At 38.5% G+C, this 21,164-nt stretch overlaps 1 protein-coding gene across 2 annotated transcripts in view; it reads right to left on the bottom strand.

The window, feature by feature from the left end:
- Positions 1-21,164, bottom strand: part of CDC123 (cell division cycle 123) — a 38,753-nt gene that overhangs the window by 4,714 nt on the left and 12,875 nt on the right. Inside the window, exons 7-12 of one of the 2 annotated variants that reach the window (XM_075524536.1) lie at positions 16,609-16,657; positions 14,849-14,924; positions 11,721-11,843; positions 7,947-7,975; positions 2,443-2,571; positions 476-613 (exon numbers count right to left, since the gene is read on the bottom strand). In XM_075524536.1, the coding sequence (XP_075380651.1) occupies positions 476-613; positions 2,443-2,571; positions 7,947-7,975; positions 11,721-11,843; positions 14,849-14,924; positions 16,609-16,657 (544 nt within the window). The remainder of the gene's footprint in view (positions 1-475; positions 614-2,442; positions 2,572-7,946; positions 7,976-11,720; positions 11,844-14,848; positions 14,925-16,608; positions 16,658-21,164) is intronic. The other variant, XM_075524599.1, reaches the window with a different exon arrangement.

Genomic DNA, 21,164 nt, shown 5'->3' with positions numbered 1-21,164 from the left:
TGTCATGTTTTCATGTCACTGTTCAAAGGAACAAAGATATTGTATTGAAAAAGGAACAAGCATTTAAGGTTTTTTCCCTAATATACTTATCTTCTAACTTCTTTAGAAGTTCTTAAAAGCATTCGCTTCAGCCATTCAAAAAATACATTTCCATTTATACTACAGTTGTATTTACATTTAAATAAGAAAGAAAACAGCTAGGTGCTTCAGTAAGATTCAAACTGCAATCATTGCTTCCCGTAAAGATAATTTAACTGAAGTTAGATCAGTATGAAAGCTTGCTCTTCATCACTTAAAAAAACCCAAAACAAAACAAAACAAAAAATCAACCCAACAACATTGCATGATGGCTTCACACATTACTTTTTCCTGTAATTATGTACCCCATGTTAATTACAAAAGCACAATTCCAGGCACTTTGATATTGCCATTTCACAAAGATGGAATGTCAGAATTTTTTTTCATTACTTCTTACCAGTTTAAGAAAGTCAATTAATTTGTGAACATCCTCTCCTGTAGAAAGGTCCACAAAATCTTTCGGCAGTCGGTAACTCAGGTATGGACTAGGCTGGACAGTAACTTTACTGTTCGTACAACGGAAAACTGGATAGTCCTTTGGAAAAGATATTGGATAAGACAAGAACAGTGTACGTGAATAAAGCTAGCAATGTTTCTTGAACTCCTCCATGAGATTGTCCGAGTCACTTTGCCAATGAATTTACTTGGCATTCATTCAACTAAACCTGCACTTTATAAAAGTTGTAGTTTTCTTATTAAAAACTCTGCCAACTTAAGAGCAAAAGTTAAAGTGTTAATAGCAGTCAAATAAAGGCATTCATTCCCCCACTTTAAAACTTCTACAATGTATCAATTATTAATGCATTTAATATACATGCACTTATAACAGTGCTGTAATAATGGAGCTATAAGGAACTTTGGGCAATAGTATCTACATAAATATGCGGATAAAGAACATCTTTATGATAGAATCCCTAAACTTGTCTTCACAGGTTCCTTGTTTAAACTCATGTTTGTAAATATAACCTTACTGAAATTATGATCTAAGCTTTCCAACCGATTTACTTACTGAAGGAAAAAAATATCTCTATAAAAAAATCCAAAAATATCTCTAAATGCTTAATTGTAGCAACAGGTTTGGGGAACTTGATATAATTTTCAGTTCAACACATTGACATGCAACATAATTGCCCACTGTGTGACAATAAGCAGCTTCATTTTAAAGATAGAAGTTCAGTAACTTCACACCAGATTCTGTGATGGGATGTAAGCTGAAGCATGAAGACAAGTCATTCTACTTTTCATCCAGGCTTACACCAGAGAAAACTGTGTAAAGCATCTGGAACTGAGAAAAAGAAATCATGAAAACAAAATTCAGGTGTCCCATGGACAGCTCAAGAATTGGGAGTGTGTTTTAACAAAGGAGGCGCAGCTTTTGGCAGGGAGGTTCACTGAACGGGTCTTCATACAGCAATAGCCACACGGCGAGACTAAAAGAAAATAGCATGAATGACAGCCTGCAGAGTGGTGTATTTCCCTTTCAATGTGTTATGAAAATGGTGACAGAACTAAAGCAAAGCTCAAATGTTAAAATCAGCTCTATAAAGCATGTAATTTCAGTTACCTCTAACGCAGTTTAACAGCTAGAAAATAAAGAAAACCGCACGCTAGCTGACTAGCCACCTCTCCTCAGACAACTGCCAAGTGTTTCCCAAGATCAAGTAACATGCTACTTTATAATCTTCTATCCAAGGACTCATTAAGATATGAGGACTCTGTCTCAAGCATGCAGTGAGAAAAAAGCTGGAGTACAAATAAATGAAGACTATTTCTCCCTCTCTGTATTAATGGGAAGTTATTTGTTTTTTAGAAAGGCAATGCAGCTTGGAAGAGGGATAGAAAAGCCCTGCTCTGCAAGCCCAGGGAGTTCAACCAGAGGACAAGGCTTCCCTGAGGGTATTCCCTGAGGAAGAGACAGAAATTAAGCTTCTTTTTGTCTCCCCACCCCAAACATAAATCTGGAGCTCTGGGAAACTGTATGACAGATATCAGGAACAAAGCAGAACTTTAAGTGATTAAATAGAAAAGTAACAGATTTTAAGAGAAATTGAAAAGAGCGCATCAAAACTGCATAAAAGCAGGTTTCAGGGCATCTTCTTCGCAATACGGTCAAAGCTGCAATATGGGCTTGTACTGTTTGAACTAAAAATTCCCTTGCAGGCATCTAGAACTAGCATGCGATACTCGTTGAGATTAACTACTGTCTAATAAGGTAGATTCTACTCACAAAGAGTTTACATTTCATGAGTTAAGGACATCCATTTACTTCAATGGGATTTGCATCACAATTTGATTATAACAAAAAAAGAAAAAAACCCCGCCTGTTGGATTTGTTAGCCAGCCTCCCTCACTGCAGGGCTGTACCTGTTCTGTTGCTTCCCCTTCACCCTGGTCTCCTTTCAAGTTTTTCCCAGAGGTCAGTTCTTCCCACGTAAACAGCAGGGAGTCTGTTACTTCACCAAATGGGTTAAAATCTATTAACCAAATCTTACCCTGCAATGGAACAACAGAAGAATTAAAACAAGCCACAGAATTAAAACAAAAAACAAAACAAAACAAAAAATCAGAATATACATATACTGATATTACTGTAGTATATTTGGTCTTTAGATAAAAAGATGTCAAAATTGAAATCACCTGGTTTTCAGCACTTAAAATATTCTAACATCCTTTACATTAGACAAAGTTTTAAAACACAGCAAGCTATGACTTTTTTTTTTTTTTTTTAAAACAGAAGATCAGACAGAGCTCAAACTGAATTCAGTTCTATGCAAGATGCTTTCAGATGAGACCACAGAAGCTCTGTCTAATCCCCATGGTCCTCCAAGATCCCCAGACAGCATGAACATGGAATGGGGGGGGGGAAGGAAAACACAAAACCAAACCCCACCAAACAAAAAAACCCACCCAAACAGGGATTTTGCTTTCCATCAAAAGCCACCTCAGCACTGCTGTACATTCAGCAGTCTACAAGAATTGCTGCTCTTGGTCTCAGAAGGGACTCTAAAAACACAGAGCAGGGTCTGCAAAATGCTAGTGGAGATCATGAAAGCTGAAAGATGCTGCACAGATATAGATAAATAAAGAATAACTTAAAGGCATTTTTAATATAACCATTACTCATAGTCCAGGCTAGTTTCTCCTGCCTCATCTTTAATATATTTGTGTTCCAAGCAGTTCTGGTATTATGCACAACAGCATACCTGATTTACAAGTGAAAAATGAAAGCAGAGAGACTAACATGACTTAAAGGTAACAGAGATGTCTGCAGAGGAGCAAGAAACAGTTTGTGTTCCTTGAGTCATCTCAAGATACAACCCCTAGCACAGGGCCCTCTTACCCAAGAAAGTGTTATCTATTCTAATAAAACAAAACATTATAATTTATTATAATGAAATAGGAATACAACTGGTAGTAAGAATTTGCAAAACAAGTATTACATCTGGAAGAAGTCAGATCTATCAAATATGGAAAGAAAAAGGTTGCTGTAATGTAAGCAGGACTGAAGGGTTTTATTGTGTTTAATAAAGATGAATTGGAAACCAAACCTGAAGGCTGTATAGCTACTAAACACTTATTTTGCTTTCTCTTTCTTTCCCTCATTCCTGAAGGATCTTCTTTCTTTAAAAGATCCTTCCTATCTTGATACAAACAGCAAATATCTTCAATGATTTACACTACAGCCATCTGGTTTCTAACTTATAAAGATGCTTTTGAAGCCTTCAGTCACAGGTAACATGGAGACTTCCTCTCCCACCCACACTGCCTAAGCCACCCCCACAGGCACTAACGCACTATAGAATAGGAAATGCATGGAAACCCATACAATAGAGAACAGAAATGCTCTGGCTGGTCCGTTATCATCCATAGAGAGTTACCCATGCAGGTGGGGGGAGTCCCAGCACAGATGAAACCAGTGATATTACTTGTAAACTAGAACTGAGCCAGCACCCCGACTGGTGAGCGTGTGGTTGCACGCAAGCTTTCACAGGGTGCTCTCTCTCAGGGCAGATCCACGGGGTACAGCTCTCACAGAGGAAATTTTAAGAAGCCAATGCACCGCAACAGCAGTACTAAAACCAGATGGCTACAAAAGAAACTGCGAATTGTGGGGACACAGACCTGAGTGGTTTCTTGCTTGTTCTGGAAGGGTGAAGAAGCACAGATCTGCATGGCTAAGTTGCAACACCGCTGCACTAATATTGACACCATTGGTGCAAAGAGCGAACAGGAGCAAGCTCTGCTATCATTTTCCATCTCTGTTCCTCTTCAAAAGGCAGTCACAAATTCTCATTATAACTGATGTTTTTACTTTTGCTAATGGGGACATCTTGTTAGCTCCAAGGCAGCAGGAGGAGGAATCTGTAATTTTAGATTCATTCTATCACACTAGAAAAACAAGCTAATGAACCAATTTAATCACAGACAGAAGCAATGGCTTGCAAAGTTCGTTCAGCAGTTCAGAGAAGCTTTCCTTGCATCAGAAATGTTTATACTTAATAAAGGACTTCCCTATGAAAGGCTTTCACAGAGACTCCTCCTCACCCCAAATACATGAAACTCAGCTTTTTCATAGGAACTCAAGATCATTTCTCTAGAGAAGAAACGTACCCTGGAAAAAAACCTGAAAATTGAGTTTTGAGACCACTGAAAGCAACACCTCTTTTTTGTGAGCACCCAGCAGTATTTCTCCCTCCCTGCAGACAGCAGTACCCCATCTACAACACCAACTGTTTCCTTGAGATGGTCTTAAATCTGCCTTGAGCTTTGGTAGCTGCAAATTGATGAGAAGTGGTGAAACAAACTAAATATACCTTTTCAGGGCTCATTAAAGGGAGTGTATATAACTCTGAGTTGGTAACCAAACTGTTTTTTCTTAAGATTAAATGCTCTTTCAAGTCTTACACGCAATGTCATGATTTAAATGTAGTTTCAGATGACTTGCATTGTGTATCTAAAGAGCAGTAGGTAAAGCTATTTATCTGCCATCTTCTGGTACTAGTAATCTTTGTCATATGAGAGCACAGAAATGCACAAGCCAGGAAAGCAAAGTTGTGCATATCTAGAGGGGAAAAAAAAAACCAAACCCGTCCTGTATTACATAAGACTTTTTTTCTCATCCTAAAACAGGAACCAATAGATTTACCATATCATGTCAGCTTCATGCTCTGTTTTACTAAAGCATTAAGCAACATGCTGCTGAAAGGAAGTGCTTATGACAAAGACTGTTTAAAGGAAGTTAAAAGATAGATAAAATGCAAACTGAACTGTTACATCTCCCTAACTCCAGCTGCACTTTCATGCACAGTGACAATGCTCACAAGGCAGAGACACAAGCACTAGTTTGCCGGTTAACAAGAGCAGCTGTGTGCTAGCAGTGGTCCGGAGCCACTCACTGCATTTCTTTGTCTTACCACAGTGACTTGTCTTGAACATGGTTACAAGTTGTTAACACCTGCGAGATATGCAAAGAGCAACAGCAGAGCTGATTCTCAGGCTTGTCAGCTGTTGCACAACTGTTGTGAGCTGCTAGCAGGGGAAAAAAAAAAAAAAAAAGTGGATCCAAATGAAAACAGGCTATCAGTCCTGCAACATAATCTCATCAGGACTAGGTCTCCAGATCATCCAGCTTGGAAGACTGCATGGCAGCGTTTCTTCCTTAAAAGATGACCTGTCTGCAAAGCCAGGCACTAGCTCAGATGAGCTTGGTGAAGAGAGCATAACAGGAAAGGAAGATGCATAAAAAAGCTTGTTCTTAAGCAGGCCACCACTGCTTCTATGCCACCCTCCAACTCAAGGAGCAGGACCTGTGGCAGCCTACTCCCTACAGTCTCTCAAGTAACTAAAGCAAGCACGGGGAGGGGGTTGCTCTCATTCACAACCATATCAAAGAACAAGCTTCTCCAAGCTGAATATTTAGAGTTGAAAGAATTTAAAATAAGCAGACACTGGACATTTCTCTCATTCTGTAGGTGAGGTTGCCGTGCAACCAGCCTGATGAAGAGCACGGGCTCTGGAAATTAATCACACTCGGTAACACAATATTCTTTTGCTGCCTATAACTCACATACAAAGGGAGCAATGAATAATACAGTTGCAAACCACAAAAGTATGTGTGAAAGGAGGAGGATCTGACACACAAAGGGCTATCTGGCAGTTTACAAGACCTGAGGGTAGAAGGCACCAAGAGATATCTACAAACAGATATATTTTATCTTGACAGATGAAGAAGCACTGCTCATTTGAGATCACACAGGCTGAAACCTTTTACTTAAATAATCTGTCTTCATGCCTCAGCTGTGAGGCAGAGTACCCAACAGCAGAACCTGGTTCAGCGCTGAAGTACTGCTCCTCATTTTGCCTGACAGCATCCTCAAGTCTGACAATCTGAGCCTGGGCAGGTCATTTTCATTACCATTCAGCATGGCTGTTTTTAGCTTATAGCCCGATTTTAGGTACTTATGCTAAAAAGTTGTGCTGAGTAACAGTACAGTAGTTGTTTTCCACATGACACACATTCTCGTTTAGTTTCTCTTTTGCAAACTATGGCATGATTTACTATTACGCAATTACAAAATACTTCAGCAACATTCAAACTCAGAATCAGAACTTACTACCAATACTCCCAACTCAACTCAAATACAGACCTTCTCCAATCCCATAACTGTAAACAAGTCAAAGAGTGAGACTCATAAATGTATATAGCCCTTTTTTTTTTTGGCATTTCTGGTTTAGGATTTGGAAAAAATTTAAGCTATAACAAAGACATACTTCTCATGCACTCATGGGACTCCCAAAATCAGGTTTTGAGATTTAAGGCTACATAATGCATTTTGGGTTGTGGTTGCTTTTAAAACAACACACCTGTGCCTTTCAAGCACAATTCATCTGACCTGACCTCTCCTAGTGTTAATGGAGAGAAATAAGGTGACTAACTCTGATATTGGCACCTGAAGTTCAGATGGGACATTTCTCCCCACTCCATCACTATCTGGATGTTCAGGATTCTGATCTGACGAGCACTCAGAACCACAGCTGGAGCAGTTTGAAAAGAAAAAATTAGCTTCCATCTGTCACACACTGGGCAGGCCACATTCATATACTCTTTTGACAACTATCCCTTTGTACCCTAGACTTCCCTATATGAAGTACAAGTTATCATTTTCCAACCTCACACGGATAATCTGAGGAAATATTAATGATTACTTTTGATGAGTTCAGATGCTATAGGGAAAAACATCACGGTGGGGGGGAAGCCCAAGGAATGATTTTTTGTAAGAATCCCTCAAATTTTTTTTAGTGAGCAAAATATCATCCCCACCTTATTTTTTGAAAGATCACAGCCATTCTGGCTGAATGTTCAGTTACGTTTCTGTCAAAAGCACCCAGAGTAAGCACTATGCAGAGGGAACCTTAGCAACAGGTAAAACAATTTGCTAAATTGTTTTTCACTAAAACAATTTAGTAATGTTGCATGATATTGATTAAGTACCCATCTTAAAAGAAAACTAAATTGCTTTCAGTAGACTCACAGAACTGACAGAATTGCAGCTGAAGCCAAAGTTATGTGCTTTAAGGCAGACTACTTCTCTGGAAGGTATTTACTAAATAATTACATCACTGACACAGACATATTTACACCCCTAATCCTATTATTCTCCTACTGTGGACAGAGTCTAACACAGAAAAAGACCCAGGGAACAGAATGATAACATCAAGTAGTTGGGGTTTTGGGTTTTTTTTTGTTGTTGTTGTTGTTTTGCCAGGACCACTTGTAGGAAGATGAAGCTATTATTTGCTTCATCTCTGTAGCATTTCAGGAAGTTTCCACAGAATAAACAATTATATACAACCTATTGTTCACTTACCCTGCTGTCTCTGTACACATCAAAAACAACTGAAAAGGAGAAAAAAGAAGAAGTATGTTAATCTTGAAAGATATACAATTTCACAGAAGACGTCTTAATCTGAATAGATACTTGTGTACACAGCACAATCTGCAAAGTCAATATGTCTAAAGAACTGCAAGCCAGAAAAAGGTTCATTTCCAAGAGGGAGTTGAAACATTTCAAGAGCTATTGTTAATGCACTGAGAGATCAGCTGCCGGGTTTTTCCATTTAACACTGGTTTCTTCCGTTAATTTTTCCCCCCAATGAAGAACATTTGATAAACTCTTAGCACAGAGAGAAGTTTATCTTCAACATTACTGCTGTTCGGTTTACAGCAGAATGGAGAAATTTCAAGGAAGGATCAAGACTCCACTGTGCTAGACATTGCACAAACATTTAATATGAGAAAGTTCCTGCTTGAAGGAGATTAGGACTTCAGCAGATAACAAGACTAACAGGTTGTAGGAACAAAGAGGTTGGTGGGCATGCTGAGGAGGAGGTAGCAGTGAAATGGCTACGTTTAATGTAACCCCGAGCAGAGACAGCACACCTACAATTAACAACAACTCTTTCAAACAGACCCGTTGCTACTCGGTGGTTGACGCAAAGCTGCCTTGCATAGCTCCACTGTTTTCCCTCCCCTTGACTTAATTAAGCGTGAATCCTCGTACATGCATCTTTCTATTAGCTTCTGTTCTGTACAGTTAAACAAATCTTTGTCTTTCTATTCAGCTAGGGAAATCGACAGATAAGCATTCAGGCATGACTACATGCAGAAGTTGTACCTGTTTAGCAGAGAGAAAGAAAAAGAAAAGCCAGATTTAAAAAAAACCTCTGACCAATGTTGTACTGTCACTTCCTTCACTAATAAGGAAGGGAATACTTCAGCTAAAAGATTTCCCAATACATGTGGGATAAACTAAACTCAGGATATGACTGAAAAACACTTGAGCCTCAGCGACTACTCAGGAAGCTGCCCATCAGTAACAGGGATGTTGACTGATCACATTCATGCATGTAAAGCTACTCAGCAGCTTAATCCAACATTTCACGCAAAGCTGGCTGGGCTAAAGGCAAACCACAATTCAACAGCACCAAAGCCAGTCACGTAACTGTTTTTAACCACACAGGCTGAAAATCCACACAGCTTTTTGCACAAGCTCAGTTAGGGCAATTTAAAATGTCACTTCAGAATTAAGTGCTATGATTTTCTTGAGAAGACAAGCCCTCGGTGGCTCAGTCATCAATGTGAAGACGAGCAAAGATCCTAAGTTTCTTCTCCAGCTGTTCAACTGAACTTGTTGCCTGTACCATGTACTCTCATTAGTCATATTTCATTAATGGAAAACTTGCAGCTGAGCTTTATTATAAAATGAAACCTGTCAGCTTAAAGCAAGCCTATAGCAATCATTGAGGCTAATGGCATTTAGTGGAATTTACATCCCCATTAAGACTGACTGCACATTGGTGACTAGTTCAGGACACTCACAGTGAACCGGGAAGAAAACCTGAACTGTTCCCTTTTCTTAGGGACTACCTCAGAGCAGGAGTGTCATGTGCCAGCAAGACTGTAGTAAAACTTTATCAGCAATTGCTCAAAATGGAGGGTAAGCCAAGGCTCAACTCTACAGTAAGTATCAATACCTCCAGAATATTGTTCTTACTGGGCTCTTATGAAAGGTATTTAGAAGGTTCTAACATCATTTAGAACTATTTATAAAGCATTCACCCATCTGTTATCCTACTGCTCTGACTCTGCAATGCTTCAGCTGCTCTGACTCAACTCTTCCATCTGGAGATGCTACCAGACCAACTGGAAAAAGCAGAGCAAACAGCATCAAAATCCCCAACGAAACAAGAAGTCAGGGAAAAAAAGCTATAATACCTTTCCTTTTAAAAGCAAACAAATAAGCAAACGCAGATTTTTATTGTTAACAACACATGTGCTACCAGACAGTGGATCAAGGCATAAGCTGGGGGATGAATGAAGAGTGGTAAAAAACAAAAAAAACCCCAAAAAACCAGAAAACATATTCTGCATGGCATTTCTCTGCAGAAGGACAAGTCACCAGCGTTTAGTGCCTAAGAACAAAAGGTTAACAAACCTTCATCCCAGAATGTCACCCTGAAACCTCCTTTTCCCAGAAGGTAACTCAGATGGCATAGTTTTATGTCCTTTACATAAGATGACACTTCAGACCTTTCAGTTCACCAGACAGCAGTTTCAGAGCCTAAATCTGGGCATCAATTTCCAAAAATAGTGTCCTGAATTCTTATCTATCAGTTGATTACATACCAGCTAAAATTACTTTGGAGCACACAGGAAAATTAAAAGACAGTAATCAGAATGTAAGATCTATATGACTGATCTTACTTCAAAACATTAGGGCTATGGACCTATTAAATTAGTATACTGATTTCCAGACTAGTAGTCTTCTCCAAGGAGTGGTCCTTGAGAACTTCTCTGGACTGAAATAAAGGAACCCTGCAAGAGCCAAATTATTAAGGATTTTAATATAAGATAGACTGTCATTAGAAGGTATCTTTTTCAGCAAGTCAGACAGGGCAGATCTATTTGACTGCTCTGGTGGCTCAGCAAAATAATTCACCAAGTTCAAAACTTACCTAAATGTTGAGTATTCAAAGCTTTATAGAAGACAATACATCTGCCAGGGAATTCTTATGTTTATGTATTGTACTAAACTAAGGTTTAGCCCACGCCAGACCCAATTTAAAATTTCTTCATCATATTTTTCACCACTCCTGACCACCAATCACAACAGATCACTATTCAATTCTCACTAAACCATGTCAGGAAACTATTTCCAATAAGATTTGCAAAGGACTCCACATTTAAAGAACAAGACAATTTACCTGGGCTGCTTAGGTGTATCAAATACCGTGGCCTTTATTCAGAAGTTCCAGCAGCTAAACTGCTGTGCATCAATATTCTAGGAGAAGTGATTATAACTTCTTGAAAAGAAACTTACAAATCCTTTCTTCAAGGAATACATCAATAATTTAGCAGCAAACATCTGACAACATCTTTATAAAGAAGTATTCTTCTTACTACTGAATGCCTTTTGTTAAGCATTTCCTACCTCACTTCCCATGTTTAGAATTTTTCTTAATTAAAAACAAGTATAAGGGGACGAAGCCTCCAAAAAAAATAAAGTCATTATGCCTTCTGAAGGGATCTTTCACTCATTCATCGTGTTTTCCTGAAGAGCTCCAGCCTATTCCTTCAGGGATTTTTTTGTTCCCAATTTTATAGTCATTCAAAAACTACATTACTCTACATGCTCGAGCCACAAGAGCTATAAGACTCTCCCAAGTTAAAAAGAACCAAACCCTGTGAAAGCAATAACTATGAAGAGAGAGATGCATATCCACAGACTTAACATATTGGGCATGCCATTATTCATTGAGAAGTACCCATTTTTCCACTGATCTCCAGCAGTAAACTGGAATTTTAGCACACTGCAACTTGGCGCACTGTGGAGGAAAGGAGCCTGGCTCAGCAACAGCAAGAGGGCAGGAGGACAGGTCTCACTTCTATGGAGTTTGCGCTGCAAGCCCTTTCAATTTCAAACCTCCCAGTACCCTGCAAAAGAACTCCAAAGAGGTAGACCCTTCATGCCTGTTTTTAAGTCTCTGTCACTCTGTGTGCAATAAGTATTTAAAAAACTTCATAAACATCCTCCTTCCCTCCCCCATGCTCCCCTTGCTAACTGAAGCCTTAAGATACTTACAGTCTTCATCCAGGAATTTATACTGTATGTATTTCTTGAAAAACTCCTGTATTGATCTACAGATCTCCTCATGTTGCTTAGAGATATGATCATAGTATTGAGTGTAGTCCCTCTGTGATATACCTGTCAATAATTTTAGTTGATTATAAAGAGCTTTAGGCATGCAAAAAAAACAACCAGACAAAATGCAGTTATCAGAGACACGCACGTCATCTATATTTCAGAAGATGGGGTTCTCCCAAGTTTCAATCATTAAGAATTACTTACTGTTTGGCTTTATTCTCCAATACTTAAAGCACTTCCATTAGGAATTTTTTCCTTGAACAGTTCTGCCCTACATTTTGTGAACCTCATTTTATATATACACTCTTTGACTATTTTAAAGTGAATTTCAGGAGGAACCTTTGCCTGCATTTAAGTTTCCAGTTCCTGTCTTTTCCTTTCAGTTTTATTCCCCCTGGTTACTCTGGTCAAAAACCTTTTCTGTTCTGCACATCAGATGTAGGGACCAGAATGTGAAACCATGAAGTGAAAGGGGTAGAGGCCAGGCTTGCGCATTAGCAAAGACAATAGAACCTAGCGTACCATAAAGATTCTCATTTAACCGATTTTTTTAAGCGTGGAATAAAGCATACCTGTTTGATAAGGCACTACAGGTGAAACCTTAAATCCTAAAATCAATGAGATAGCATGCAGTCTAGTACCTTATTTCTTCCATTTGCCCCCCTCGAGGGCTGTCTTGCATATCTGATATTAGATAAACTATTCCAGCTACATCACAAGCTCTTAATTTCAGACATTTGTTTGTCTACAAGACAATAGTTTAAGTTGACATCAACAGAATTATACACTTGCATGCATCATAAGTCACAGAAGTTCTCATACAGGATACATCAACATAAGCCACTGCAACACCCTGCTGGACAAATGTCAAATCAAGACCTGCCCCATCACTGCAGAGTGAGTAACTCATGCTATCTAGGGGAAAAAAAAAGCCAGAATCCCCCAAGAAAGATGTATCAATGATGGCAGTTTGCTGTTTTAACCATATGCAAAACACAGAGATTAAGTTTTACCGTAAGACAATGCTGACTACCTTCAAAGATGCGCTCTTTAAAAAAGTTCATATAAAGTTTATGATGTCAGTGGAACTTGGAATTATTAATACCACTGCAAAGCTTAAATTGGGTCTAAAAACAAAAACCAAAGAGATGGTGGCATCTCAGGGGATGCAGATGTGTAACTGGAAAATCATTCACTACACTGTGCAATATCACTCCTTAGCTTGACTGACAGGCTTATTAATTTTAAGAGCATGGGAACATATTGTGAAAAATCTTGGAACTGTCTTCAGAAATGCAGCTGGAGCGCTAGCTAAAAACACCCATACTGGTAGATCCACTAGGTTTCAAAACCTAGTAATGAAACGTACAGAGCATTTAATTAGCCAGCATACAAATGCTTTGAGCTATTTGAAAGTAAATATCACTCTCTCTATATATATATTCTACAATAAATTTACATTCAAATGTTTTAGAAGTTATTACAGTGATGCGTATCTCTGGCAGTTGTGGTGTTCCAGCAGCACATAACAGGACAGGATTCAGCTCTGCCCTTCAGAAAGCTAGGTCAGTAGCCATTAAGCAATACCGGCTTAATGGAGAATCTCTGCTATTAGCAAGGTAAACTGTTACAGAGGACTGTAATAAACCCTGCAACTGGCATGAATGGAGAGAGAATGGGAAGATGAGCGTAGAAGCACCAGAAGGAACAGCCAAATAAAAGGGCTATGAGAATGTGTGACAACACTTAGATTAACACATCCCAAAACATCTATGTGCAGCTCCATAGGACACCCAGATCAGGAAACAAAGAACAGGAAGTACATTCCTAATGATTCACAGAGGTGGGACAGGATGGAGTGACAAATTGCTGACAGCTCCTAACAGGTACAAAAAGGCACATCCAAAACAAGCACATAGCCACCATGCCGAGAAGAAGCCAGGAGAAACAATGAGGACTAGACAGCTAATATCCTTCCCCTTCCATATCATCACAAGAAATCCTGCACAGACCACTTGTATACATGCATCTTGGTGCTTGTGAATATGTAGGTATGAGACATACAAAATAAGCAAACTTAGTTTTATTTTAAAGCAAAAAAAAAATCACCTTCCTTCCTATAAAGTCTGGATTAGAGCTTTGCTACGTCACTGCTATAACATTTCCTTGTTAGAAGAGTTTAGGCAGAATGATTCAATCTTGTTAAGGACAAATGCGCACCAGTCCTATGCTATTTACGTTTCTGTTCATCTTTAAAGATTCCATGGTAGACCACACCAAAACCAAACTCAAACTCCAAAACAGTATTTAGCCTGAAATTAAACCCCTCAATTCAAGCACCTGTATGTGCACTAGATGTCTAAGCTCCTGTTATAGTCAGCAGAGAATAGTCAATACATCCAGAGGAGTATAATTCAGCTAAATTTACCCTAGAGCTGCCCAAAATACATGCTCTAGCACAATCTGCCTGTCCTCCAGCTGTCACAGGTCTCCCGATGCACCCACCAGCTCTTTGCATGCTGTGCATATCCTAGCTGTTCAGTGCCACTTGAAACATTTTACATTTAGGATTTTGAACCAGAGTAACAGATCAACAGGTTTTCTGACTCAGCTACACTGAATATAATACGAACTCAGACACCTTGTACACCTGTGGATGTGTTCTGACCTCCCCAACTTTCTGCACATAATATCCACGTGTGGTCACATTTTATCAGTGTAATACCCAACTGCCTCTGTATTCATTCTACAAGTTGGAGATGGTGCAATTCGCTCCTGAATATAAAAGAATCACTTACAAAACAACCTTTGGGTGAAGTTTCTGAATTAGCAATTAGAATTAAGAATATTCCCACTGTATGCATGCTATGTCATCAGGCTTTCAAATACAGGGGAAAGAGAAACGTGGCATGCCACATTTAAATTACAGAAAGAAGAATAAAACATTAATTCCAGAAATGAGGTGTGTTAAGAAAGAACTGTCTTCATATTTAGTGCTGATTCGAGGAATCAGAGAAACTCCTCAGAACTTCACCTAATAATTCTATAGTTACGAAAATCCTTACCTATAAGCTTGTTTTCCTTGACAAAGCATCTGAATTCTGCACCAGGGATTAGTTCACACCATTTGCGAAGAACAAGCTATAGAGGAAAAACAAATGGTAAAGTATTGTTTCAGAAAGGTAACAGGTAACTTTTTGTCAACAGGTATACCTTCTAGATCTACAGTTTTGCTGTAATGGTAAGATGACCCCTGAAGTTATTCCTGATACAAGAAAACAAAACAATCTTAACCTGCAGTTCACGCAATTATCTTAGCAAATACTTCAAAGCAATTAGACTTCATATTAATTTCATAGAATCACAGAATGCTTTTGGTTGGAAGGCACCTTTAAAGACCATCTAGTCCAAACTAGTTTAAAGTAGAAAGGTTCACACTGGACATAAGAAGAAACTTTTTCACCACGAGGACTGTCAAGCATTGGAACAGCTCCCTCACAGAGGTTGCGCAGCCTCCATCCACTGAGGTTTTCAGACCAGATTTGATAAAATGACAAGCAACTCAATTTGATCTCATCGCTTACCTGGCTTTGAGCATGAGAATGGACTAGAGACCTCCTGAGGCCCCTTCCCGCTTTAATTATCTTATGTTCTTCCACTTGCTACAGCATTTATAACTGTGAAATTATTTATGAAACAACTTCAAAGTTACATTAATGATAAAGCATGGAAACCAAAAAAATCCTGCTGTACAACACAACAAATCTGTCACGGAATTGGCAGAAAGTTGCTCCCTAGTCAAAAGAGCTGATGAGCAGAATTAAATTTAACCAAATCAACCTCTATTCTGATATATACCCAAGCATAATTCTGTGACGCCTTTCAAGGCGCAAACCAGTTAAAATAAGGACATGGGATAGAAATAGTAACCAAACTATTATAGTCAACAGGACAGACTGGCTGGTAATTAAAGCATATCTGTGGCACTTTCTCAAGTTTCTACATTTCCTAAGCTGAAGTATTCAGATGGATCCATTATTTTGAGGGCCTCAATTACTGCTCATGGGTACTGGAAACTCCCAACACCTATAAACTGCAGCAGAAAAACCTCAGTAATCAAAGGTGACACTCCTAACTAGAGTGTAAACATGAAACTCCGTTTCAACTTTCAGATGTCCTGTGTTTTTAAAGCACATTAAGATGGCGCTTTAAAAAAAAAAAAAACCAAAACAAAACAAAACCAAAAAACAGGGTTCATTCACTTTTCTAAAGCCCTTTAAGCCCACAGGATGATGACAAATGCTATATTTACATAAAAATTGTTATCAGGGACATGACTAGATGCTATCATAAAAGCGACAGCACCACATGAACAGTTTAAAGCATTGTTAGTATCTACGTTGCTAACTTAACATTTTAATCTGGTAACGAGCATATGAAACAAGATATGATAGACCACTTCAGTTCAGGATGTCCCCAGCCACTACAGCTAGCTTCTCTCTTAGTAACCTTAGTTGTGATATTCACAAGCAGCATATATCAAGAATATATGACTTTCAGCTATTGAACTTGTCCTTCCTGGCAAAACCTGACAGACATGAGAGGAAACTGCAAGGAAGCTTCAAAAGTCTGAACTTTGGCTCATCTCTGATATGTAACTAAATGAACTCCTTATGACCTGTACCGCTTAACCAGGCTTCCCCACACTGCCCAAGCAACACAATTAAAACAAACAACAATTTATGGGCACATATGTAAGCAAAAATGGCAGCCTCCCTGTGAGCAATTCATTTAAATTACCTAGAAATCGTGCAAAGAGTCTTACCTCGTAGTCCAAGGAAGGATCAGGGGAATCATCAGTACAGTGAATAAATCTGGAAAAGTAAGGCACAGGGATCAAAATCATCTCGAAGACTTACAAACTAAGTAAATTCAATACATGAGTAACAAATCTCCTTTTGACAACTATCAGCAAGGAAAAGAAAAGGAAAAAATCCTCCTCTTTTCATCTAGTGTAATTTGGAAGCACTTAAATTTGGACAGGGACATGGCTAAAATGTGAGTGTTTACTCATTGTTGAGGTTTGTTTTATTTGAATCAACAGTGCTGCTCCTTGACTCTATTGTTATGTTGGCATAACTGAATTCTCAAAGAACCAGATAAACTCGAGCAATCTAATCTAGTCTCATTGCAGCATGCTTTCCCTGGTACTTTTAACGTTTAACTTCCTAAACTACACAACAGAGACACATCACCATGCCTTACAGCAGTTCATTTCCATGAATAAGGCATGCAAACCAGCGCCACTCGGCACTTCCGATTCCACAGCACGGTATCTTTCTAAATTAAGAGCCTTAAGAAATACTCTTACAAATCTCTTGAAATAGTTTTGTTTATTCCTAGTCTCCATAACTGCAAGCAGATGTCAAGGTTTTGTCCCTTGTGAGTAGCTGACTGTGTGCCACCTTTCAGGAACCATCAAGAACGGAGGCAGTTATACCCAAGCCAACTTCTATGGACCTTTTTGTCATTTTACAGCAAACCTTGCAACAAATCCTGTAACTTTCAAAGGGAATTAGCAAAAGAACATGCATTTTCCTTCCAAGTGTACTCCCTGACCTTACTGGCAACAAACTACTTCGATGCACAGAACTGTGTAAAGAGTCACTGCTGAGCAAGAGTCTTAAATGGCAACATTTATACTATCTCCCTTCAGCACTGAACTTAGTTAAGCAAGCCAAAAGTCTAACATCTCTAATATAAGCATTGCATTTGTAAGACATGGCTGCCCAGCTTTCGGTTTGAAGTGACGAGCTGTTGTAAGAGTTCATTCAGTATGCAGCCAGCAGAAATAAAATGTCACACGTTTTAGTTTAGACTTCAATATCCACTACATGCAGAAAAGAATGGCATGGAAAGCAGGAACGCTTTCCAAAAGTACTGTAATCAAACAGATCATATATATCTGTAAGCCTATGTAAACAAATAACATCCTTCAACTACAGTTTATATTCCCCGCAATTTAAGCTCTGTCAAGGCAATAAACAAATGCACGAGAGCTTGCAGTTTTGTTAGACTCAAAATTCCTCCCTTACTAGCATAGATGCCTACCACGCTCAAGAAAATATCCCCCCGCCACAAAAACAATCATAAACTACATATAAAAATGCAGCTGAAGTCCAGCTCATGGAGTTTTACAGTCCCTGCACACTAGGACCTGTATTACCTCTCACAGACTTCCATATCCGAGATCGGAGTACCTGCAATCTGCTTCATTACAGTAACATGCAGTCTTTTCCAGCAGTCAAAAACCAGCCTTATGAACAATCAAAGTTATCCCCTGCTCAACCCTCATATATTTTGGGTGACAGCTATATGGGGAAAGATACTTTCTCCTTCCTTGTAAGTCAGAAAATGAAATCCTCGAGTGCCATCCCAAGCCACGCAGACTGCTCAGGTATTGCTGCCAAATCAAGCAAACAGGCAAAATGATGAATATAGACAAGAGTACTGCAAGATGTAGTAATGTTATTTTTCTTGAGCCTTAATGACACAGGACTGAGTACAAATGAGGAAAAAAAAAATGGGAGAACGCAGTGAAAGACAAAATAAACTTAGGTTTTTGTAGTCTCATTTTCCTTCTAAATAGCATCATGAGTTTTTGTCAACAGAAGGACATTACTACCACCCCTCTTTTCAGGGTAAATTTTGGGCCACTTGAGGTAGTTGAAATTTTGTATTTTTTACCAACTTTTTGTAGCATTAGTTGTTCAGACCCAGCTGAATTCGTCTATTACATACGGCCTTTTGATCATAAGAGGCAGAAGGCTAAGCAGGGTTTCTTTAACCCGCATCCTATTCAGGTTTGGAGGTACTTGAAAGAACAATCAGAAAGACTTCAGGAACCCCAAACTGAGAGATATCTGGGCTCTCTTTTCTGAAGCCTTTGCAAATTGTCATTTTGAGTACTACTACGGGTGAAGGAATTAAACTCTACTGCTTATAGGCCTTGTGCTGTGATCAACAGCTTGTTTACAGATTTATACTTAGATGTCAAGAACAGAAGGATCAAGGTCTCTAACATACAGCTGCTACATATAAAATCTCCAAATGCATATACCTGACAACAGGACACACTACAGGAAGCCATTACGCAGTTCAGTTTTCAACACTGAGAAAAGCAATTTAGGAAGGTTTGTACAACCTCCAGTATCTATCCTGCTAAGAAAGCCATGAACTCATTTGCAAATCACTGAGATTATTCTGTGGATAATAAACTGTTATGAATATAATGAGAACTGTAAAAGTTATTCTGTACCTGACAGAATGCTATCATCTCATAGTTTATTTTAAAACCTTAATAAAATAAAATTAAAAAAAAAAAAATCAAGGAGAAACTTCTAACAGCCTTTGAACTGCATCTTTATTTCTTGAATATTGAACCTTGCTGGAACTTTAAGGATTAAAAGAAATAGGAAATTCATGCACCATTCAAAAGAAGATCTTGTACTACACTGTAAATTGCCAGGAAAAATGGGATGTGAGTAAAACCTCAAGAAAAAAAAAAAAAAAAATCAAAGGCCTCATTTTCCACATCCTCTCATGTGGAACTGTCTACCTCAAAATAGGTTATACTAAAGTCTAAACGAACAGCTAACTGTTCTTGCAAAAAGGTATCCTGAGTGCCAAGTCACATCTTTGTGAGTCAACACTGCCTCCTATGTTCTGTTAGGAGAACACAGGCTGTTATTGCTCCACATCTCAGAAAACTTTATAATTTCTAATTCAATATTTAGAAGAATTAAGTCTGGTATCAAAAATGTAGTCGGAATGCTAGCTTAAAAACAAAATGGACTGAAACATCTGCTAGGTTTTAAAGTTAAACAATGTGCTTAGGAGCCCGATGGGCTAAACCTCACTCAAGAGCAGACTTCTCAATTGTTCTCAGGAACAGGCACTTAAATTTTAACCAAGCCCTCTTATAAACACCTAAATAAAAAAAATTGCATCTCCCCTCATGTTCCTTTCTATCTTGCACATTAATACATTCGGAAACTTTTCCTTGGCCCAGTGGGAGTGGATTCACCTGCTCCGTTAACCTCGTAGATATTTCTTACCTACTAAATGAGTCATAGATGGTCCCTTCACTCTGCTTCCTGGGCTTAGGTAGGGTTAAGTGGCTCCTTTTAGACTCTTTACTTCACCTGTCTAACCAACTTCTCTAAAGTTTTCAGGAATAAACTTCTGGAAGTAAGAGATCCATAGCACCAATAAAATACTGACAGTCAATTTACAACACTTAAGTGCACACCAGAAAACAGCCATTCTTGCATGTGACTTGTACTGCCCCTCTATAATAAGTCAAAGGGCAATCCTTGCAAAACGTGTTCTCTGCATTAGGTTGCTTTTCAACACGGTTGAACTTACAGGACTTCTTATTTCACCTCTGCAGTTGTGATTATTAAACAACTAGAAAAATAAGAACACTTCAGCGTTCAAAATTCCAATAGTAGCATCTGCAGATTTAAAACATGCAGTATTGCCCTGTAGAACAGGAACAATCTCCGAAGTTTGACACAATTTCCAAGGTTTATTAACAAGCACGATATAACAACAAGCTTATCATATAACTGAAAGGGCATTATCGTATCATTAGAACTATTGCTAATATTTATACCAGTCTCAAGGTGAGCAATCATGTCTTAACAAAATGTAGTCCACACATTCTAACAATAAGGAAGAAAACTGTGTTCTAAACCAATACACTCAACAGGGCTTTAAAAGGATTTTTGTTCAAAAGAGGAGTTTTAATCACTTAATAGAAATTCCAATTAGAAAGGGATTTTTTTTAATCACATATGCACAACACTAAGTTTTTGAAAGCCTACATTAAAACCTGAAAAGTTAAGGATCACACCACCCACAAGTTTTTTGTGAACTCAGCTAAGTAAAATGCAATGCTTACTTTGAAGCAGAAACAACATTGACTACATTAACGAGTGCATCGCTCTGAAGTCGTTGTTAATTTATACAAAATTAACAAGGAGGAAAGTTAACTCATTATTCTGAACTTTTCAACCAAACAAAGTGTCAACACGATGAGAGAATCCAAACAATTAAAATAGTCAAAGCTTATCTAGTCAGCTCAGTATATTTGCATTAAGGCCATATTTTTTAATGGTTTGTATTGAAGTATTGCATAGCTGAAGTTTTCTTGGAACTTGAGACAGTTGAGAATTACAGCAAGGGCAGTTCCCTGACCTGAACTATGTATAGATCAATACCAGATAAGCAGATAGGAAATGGGAGAGGAAGGAAGAGGCAAAGAAAGTGGTTTGTCTTAAGTCCCACAACACTGGCAAAGCTAGGTTAAGAAACAGA

The sequence above is a fragment of the Mycteria americana genome, chromosome 1 (genome assembly GCF_035582795.1).
Source record: "Mycteria americana isolate JAX WOST 10 ecotype Jacksonville Zoo and Gardens chromosome 1, USCA_MyAme_1.0, whole genome shotgun sequence".
NCBI lineage: Eukaryota > Metazoa > Chordata > Aves > Ciconiiformes > Ciconiidae > Mycteria > Mycteria americana.
This window is presented reverse-complemented; position numbering and strand designations above follow the sequence as displayed.